General features: G+C 51.3%; 1 protein-coding gene across 3 annotated transcripts in view; it reads right to left on the reverse strand.

Moving 5' to 3' along the window:
• Window positions 1–6,306, reverse strand: part of UBE2QL1 (ubiquitin conjugating enzyme E2 Q family like 1) — a 39,344-nt gene extending 33,038 nt beyond the window's left edge. For 2 of the 3 annotated variants that reach the window (XR_004967667.1, XM_036310277.1), the window contains exon 1: window positions 5,512–6,306. Coding sequence is in view for 2 of the 3 variants with exons in the window: in XM_036310277.1 (XP_036166170.1) it covers window positions 5,512–6,282 (771 nt within the window). In the remaining variant the exon portion in view is untranslated. Of the gene's footprint in view, window positions 1–735; window positions 4,492–5,511 lie in introns of those variants that run through there. The other variant, XM_036310278.1, reaches the window with a different exon arrangement.
• Window positions 6,307–7,100: the final 794 nt, after the last annotated feature.

Consider the following 7,100-nt stretch of genomic DNA (forward strand, 5'->3'; position numbering starts at 1 on the left):
TTATCACCGTTTGCGCTCTAGGTTCTCCAACCTCTCTCTAAAGGGGAATCCATCTGTCTGTTCCAAGTTCCACTCCAGGTTGGCCCTCCTGACCCTCCTCAGTGTGGCCCTGTGTCCACACAACTGCCTCCATTGTCGTTACTCTGCAAACCAGCACAGCCTCTAAAGCAGAGGTGGAGAACATCCAGGCCACGAAACCATTTGGTCTGGCCCTGCCAAGGCATTAGGGATGAGTTAATTAAATGTTTGACCAAATTCAGCAGGCTAATTTTTAAGTTGATAATTTTGTATGGCCCGAGAATGATGTTATAAATATCCAAATGGCTCTTGGCAGAAAAAAGGTTCCCACTCCTGCTCTAGAGAAACAAGGGATTAAGCTGGTTAAGGAGTTCCTGTTTGGGCTCCTTAGGGGCTGCATTGGGTCCTAACAAAATTCATGTTTGGAGTCCTATCTAGAACGTGACTGTATTTGGAGGCAATTAAGTTAAACATATTGATGAGAGTAGGCCCTAACCAATATGATCAGGGTCCTTATGAGAAGAGATTATGACACATACATGAATAGAAGGAAGAAGATGTGAAGAGAATAGAACAGCGGTTCTCAACCTGTGGGTTGCGACCCTTTGGGGGTAGAACGACCCTTTCACAGGGGTCGCCTAAGACCATTGGAAAACACATATATAATTACATATTGTTTACAGTAGCAAAATTACAGTTATGAAGTAGCAACGAAAATAATTTTATGGTTGGGGGTCATCACAACATGAGGAACTGTATTAAAGGGTCGCGGCATTAGGAAGGTTGAGAACCACTGGAATAGAAGGAAGAAGATGTGAAGCGATATAAGGAGAAGACGGTCTACATGCTAATGAGAAGCCTGAAGATTCTCTCTCACCCTGGGAAGGAACCAGCCCTGCCGGCACCTTTGAGCTCAGACTTTTGCCCTCCCCTCCAGAAATGTGATACAATAAGTTTCAGTTGGTGAAGGCCCTCAGTCTGTGGAATTTTGTTCCAGCAGCCCTAGGAAACTAATACAGGGTTTTTACACATACATCAATTATAACAGTTTAGAAGCCCATACATTTTAAGAACCCAAAGCGCTGTTCATCTTCATCATATTTTCTGATAAGACCTGGAGATGTTGCAGTCATAAGTAAAGTGCTGTTTCTAGGCCTTGTATTTTGGAAGAAGTGTTGAAGATGGCTATGTGTGTGTGCGCGCGTGCGTGCACACATGATTCCCAGTGACAACCATGGTACAGATCCCTTTAAGGCCTACATCAGTGATATATGTTATGACCAAGGTGATCTGCAGAGCCCTTTACCTCCTCATCACATTTTGACAAGTGGCCACATCTGCCAGTTTACTTTACTCAAAAGCCTCAGAAACTGGTGGTGTCAGGCAAACATAATTGTCCTGGCACCACTTACCAATTTTTAATTCAAACCCTGAGATCTGAGGATGCTTCAGTCTTGCTGTTCTCAGTCTTCTGCTGACAGCTGGCTGCACATCTGTCTTCTGCGGACAAAAAGGCTCATCAAACAGGTCACAATTCAGAGGTTACCTGGAGAGTGCCAGTGCTTAGGTGGGTGGGCTTGACTCTGTCATTCCTGAAGCTTTTGCTGGTGTGGGTTGATTTTCACGGCCTTGCCACTCATGGTTGGTATTAGAACATGAAGTTGTATTAATGTTACCTGACTGCGTGGAGCAGCAGTTTCCTCACCTGCACACTGACCATTGAAACAGTAGAACCAAGTGAGGTGAAATAGCCTAATTGCTTACTTAGCTGGTCCAGAACCAGGCCAAGAGCATGCAGTAGTTGTTAGTGGCTGCTGCTATTATTCTGATCAATATTATCTTCATGGCAAGTCCAGTCCTGTGGTTGGCTCTGAGGGGATAGAGGAGGACTGAGGAACCATCTTTCAAGTGCCATCTGGTCCCCTGTCCCTGGCCACATCTAGCTAATTAAAAAGGGGCCACTCAGGATGTGAGCAGATGTGAAAAGGAATCCTAAGTTAGTGCTCCCTCAAGTGGCTTTTGTGAAACCTTATGCTCACACAACTGCAAGAAGAGGGTCTCTGTCCAGTCCTCCAATTATCCCAGACTTCACACTTGGAGGACAAGCCGGTGAGCTCCTGGGCACTTCGGACAGGGCCCTTCAATGTCAGGTTCCCAGAGTCTGTCCACTGTCGTTTCTACCTTTGGTTGCATCTGACTTTAGTTTCAAGACCAACTTCTTACAGCTTTGAACGTTAAAAATCATTTATAGGAGCGGTGGACTGTCTCCTTTGGGTTCAATAAATGATAAAGGGTAAAAATAATGGTCTAAAGTTTGAACACTGTCAGCAGTTCATTTTAAAAGTACAGGGCTTTTCATCCAGTTATAGAAAAGCAAGAGTTACCTAAAATGTCTCTATTAGTCAAAAGAGACTTCATGCTGGACAGCAGACAAATACGCCTGCAAGTATGTCGCTTTCTCCACACAGAATACAGCACACAAGAAATTCATGCTGATTTCATTGAAAGCAGCTGCAACCCATACAGCAGCACACCCAAAGATTTTGATAACATGAGCCAAAGAGTCAGGTAAAGGCTTTGTGAAATGACTGAATTGATCAGATTGTGTGATAAACCCCAACTTTTATTTTGTCCACAAAAAGGTTAAGCTTATCTTTTCATATTACCAATGAAACCCTTAATATTATTTTACGATTTCTCTAAAGGTATGAGACAAAATCGACTTGGTGTATCCTCCATTCAGAAAGGTAAGGTGAGCAATTGTGAAAGAGAAAAAGGAGCTTTTTCTGACTTTGTCACTTAAGAAACCGAACCCTGAAAAGAAATGCCAACAGATGGAGGAATGTACTAGAATGAGTGATTCGTTCTTTTAAAGTAATTACTGGTTTGGTAGCAGTGCTGGTTCTCTTGGAATGCCTAATCAGGCATTTTCCCCAAAGCCTATTACCTTGTACTATGGAAATAATTTGGTAGCTACGGTGCTGCAATGAGCAACTTGTAGGCAGGGAATTCATAAAGGTAGGAAAGGCACAGTAATGGTCAGGTTCCTGAAACACTTCTGTGCACAGAATCCTGAAACATTAATGACTTCATTTCTCCCATTCTTACATTGCATTTCGAATAGTTTATGTATATTCTTCATTCCTCCCTTTTGGATATTGAAATCAGCATGGAAAAAGCAAAGAAACTGATTGGGATTTTAATAACTTTGCTGAGTTCTCACCTTCATTTCAGATATTGAATGCACTAGAATAGGTAATATAACACAATATGCTAGGTGAAGGACCCCGAGTTAAATTAGGTAAGATTTTTAAAATCAATACATAAAATATTATTGATAACTACACTGAAGTCTGTGACTTGCAAGCTGTATGCAAGACTTTTAATTTTGATTACAATAAAAAGGGTGTGCCTATTTTAAAAGAAGTACATGGGCACCAACAGAACTATTATTCATAGCATTAACGTAAACTTGGAAAGCACTTAACTAAGAAGCTGTTCTTTTTAAAAAGACTTCCTTAGTTTTCATTTGAGATCTTTACCTTCCTGCATCTTTTAAAATGCAGGCTGTAGTGCAGGTGACCTCTACGATCTCTTCCAAATCTAACATGTGGTTCTGTGATTCTATAAAACAAAATGATATTCCTTTTCCCCTGACCCCCAAAGTCATCTTCACTGTGAAGAATGAAAAAAAGGTAAGGGACTGCTCCAGAGAGTTCTGATTGCCAAAAAATAACAAAGGCATTTCTACGAAATCTGCTCCCACATAATTTGTATAAATGCTATTTGAAAAATAAACTGAGACCCCTGAGCCACCCCTGGGGCTTGTCTCAATTCATAGGCACCTTACATCAGAGCCAGCATTGATTCAGAATGAACCTCTGACGTTAAAGAGTTAAACCCCGCTCACTTTGAGATGTCTTTCCAGACCTGCCACATCCATCCTATTCCTAACTCAAGAATTAAGTAGAACCTAAGCCCCAGAAAAGATGCACTAGCAGGGTAGTTACTTGGTAACAACAGACCTCAGTCAAGAATTAAGTGCCCTTCTCCACTGGAGTTAGGATGCTATTTGCTTGGTATCCCAGGGGCTCTGGCTCTAGTGAAATTGGCAGAACAAGCATTATTTGATTAGTGTGAAAGATCCTGCAGTGAAAGAGACAGAGGAAGGTGACGAGGGACTGATCGTTTCTGATACACTGGCTGTAAAAAGACCAAATAGAGGTCATTCAAGTCTTCTAAACACAAAGGTTATTCTTCATAAATCTAGAAGAAGCCCATATGATTTTATTCAGTAACATTTAATATTGATTCGGGAAAACATCAACCAACTTGAATATGATGAAGAGCACCTAATGTGGGAAGATAAAACCCTCGTGCACCTGTCTGCAGCCAAGTGGGAACATACTTCAGGAGAGTCATTCATTCTCCGCTCTCAAGTCCTCTGGGGTTTCTTTTCGGTAAAGCTGCCATCTGGTGCAATAGGTGAGAAGACAGCCATCAAACTTGTCCCTTATTTCAGTATTGAGTGAAAAATCTTTAGCCCTGATGCAAGATTTAACTACTGAGGAAACCAAAGGAAGAAACAGGTCTGAGAAACCAAGACCTTGAACCTCTACCTCAGAGGTGAAGGTCCTGGAAAGGACAGGCACCAGGCATTTCCTTGACAAAGTCTGGCCTTGTTACTTATGGAGACACTCACACCACACCTCTGCCTCTCCCGTGAAATTTCTCAAGAGCAAAATTTTCACCTTTACACTAGCTGCTGCTCAGGAAAAGCAAGCAGAGCCAGGGGGCAGATTCAGCAGAGGGTGTCTGGGCCTCGGGCAGAGCGCCCCACCTGCAGGGCACCCACCTGAGAAGGTGGGGAGGAAACCGTGTGTGTGCACGCGCGTGTGTGCGTATGTGTGTGTGTGTGGTGCGGTGGTAAACTAGGTTGGACATCTGGATCCTGCGTTACACATAAAGTTCCACCTTTAAGGACATTATGGGGAGGGAGACGTGGTGAAGCGAGAGGGAGGAGAGAGGAGAGTGGGGGAGACTGTGGCTGGCAAGGAGGAAAGGCAGAGAGGGAGGCTGTGATGGGGAGGGGATGGAGGGCTGGAAAGAGAGGAATAGATGGAGGAGTGGGGAAGAGGATAAAGGACAGAGAAGAGAGGGTAGACCTGAGGGACACCAGGGGAGGGAGTAAGAAGGAGAGGAGAAAAAGGAGAAGGCAAGAAGTGAGAAAGCAGGAGAGTGCATTCTGGAGAGACAAGAAGTGAGGAGAGCGGCGGCGGAGACAGGGTGGGGGGGGATCAGGAGCGACCGGGTGGAAAAGTAGGGAAGAATAATAACGCATTGGGGGAAGAAGTGGAGGCTCCAGGAAGTCCCCGGAGTCTCCCGGTTGGAGGCCCGCTCGCAATAGCAGTCCGGTCCCGCAGCGAGATGGCAGAAGGGGCCAGCTCCCTGGGTAGGATCACGGGCCGCGCGCCCCAGCCCTTCCCCGCTTACCTGGCCCTTGACCAGGCTGGCAGCAAACTGGCGCATGACGGCCTCCACCGTGTAAGCGCTGGACCAGCCGCGCGGCGTGAGCAGCTCCATGCAGATGGCGCCGCCGTCCAGCACGTAGCCGTTCTCCAGGCGCGGGCTGAGCACCCGCATGAACGGCGGCGAGAAGGGGAAGTTGTCAGGGAAGGTGAGGTTGAGCAGGATGAACTCGGTGTTGGTCTCCTTCATGTCCTGCCACAGCACCGAGTCCTTGTCCACCTGGTGGAGCTTCACGTTCCAGTCGAACAGGCTCTCGTCCACCAGCTCCACGGAGATGAAGCGGTCGCTGAGGCGCGCGATGTCCTGCAGCTCCTTCATGAGTCGCCGGCTGCGCACCTGCGTGCAGTGCTGCTGGCGCGCCACGGGCATCAGGCTGCCGCTCGCCGCCGCCGCCGCCCCCGTGGGGCCCGGCCCCGCCCTGGCGCCTGTCGCCGGCTCCCGGGGCCCCCCGCCGCCCGGCGCCCCCGCCGCCCCTGCCGCCGGCTGCGGCGGCTTGTCGCGCGGTGCCAGCTCCGGCGCGCGCTTGCCCTTGCCCTTGCCCGGCCCGGGGCTGCCGTCGCCCGAGCCCCCGGGGGGGTGCTGCTGCTTGTGGCCGCTGCTCTTGGCGCCGCCCTTGCCGCGCAGCGACGCGCTCTGCTGGCCGCCGCCGCCGCGGTGGTTGTGGTGGTGCTTGGGGTCCTCGGTGTCCCGGTTGTGCAGGCGGATGAGCCCGATTTTGCGGAGCAGCGTGGCCATTTTAGGCTCGGCGCCGGCTTGAGGCTTTACTGGGCTCCTGCTGCCGGAGCCCGAGGGCCGGGGCGCGGGGCGCGGCGCGGGCCACTCCGGGCACCAGCTGCCGTGGCGCAGCGGAGCAGGCAGCAGGTGCGCTCTCCGGCCGCTGGATCGCCGCTGTCATATGACGGGGCCCGCTCTGGCTCGGACTCCGGCCGCCCGGGGCGCGGAGGGGAGGAGAAGGCGCGGCGTAGCTGGCTGTCCCCGGGCTGGTCCCTGGGCACAGACCCCCGGAGCCCGGGTCCGTGGTCCTTTGTGCGTGGCCGCAGCCGGGCTGGCCTGAGGTCGGAGCTCTGCGCCGGGGCGCGCAGAGACGCTCGCAGCGCCCCGGAGGCAACGAGGTGGCAGCGGGCACGCGTCTTGCGCGCCCGCCGGACCGTGCCGCGCTGGCGGCTACCGCGGGGCCCCGGCCGCTGCCGCTCGCGTTGCCGCCGCCGCTGCGGCTGCTGACATTGCAGAGGCGGCTGCTCCGTCTGAGCCGAGCGCGGCGCGGAGGGGGCGGCCCTGCCGGCCGGGAGGGGGGGGCGCGGGGCGGAGCCGCGGGCTTGCCTGCGCCGAGCCTCCCCGCCCCGCCACTCTCCTGCCGCCCGTCTCCCGCGGCGACGCGCACTCAGCCGCTGGGGGGAGACAGCGGCGCGCCGGGCCGGCGGGCTGTGGGCTGCGGGGTCTGGGCGCGGGAGGCCAGCCTGCGGGCAGAAGCCTGGGCGCGGGTGGGGGCTAGCAGGAGAAGGGGCATGTGAGCGCGCGAATGGGATTGTCTCAGACTTCGGTCCTCCCGCCCT

The sequence above is a fragment of the Myotis myotis genome, unplaced genomic scaffold (assembly GCF_014108235.1).
Source record: "Myotis myotis isolate mMyoMyo1 unplaced genomic scaffold, mMyoMyo1.p scaffold_m19_p_5, whole genome shotgun sequence".
NCBI lineage: Eukaryota > Metazoa > Chordata > Mammalia > Chiroptera > Vespertilionidae > Myotis > Myotis myotis.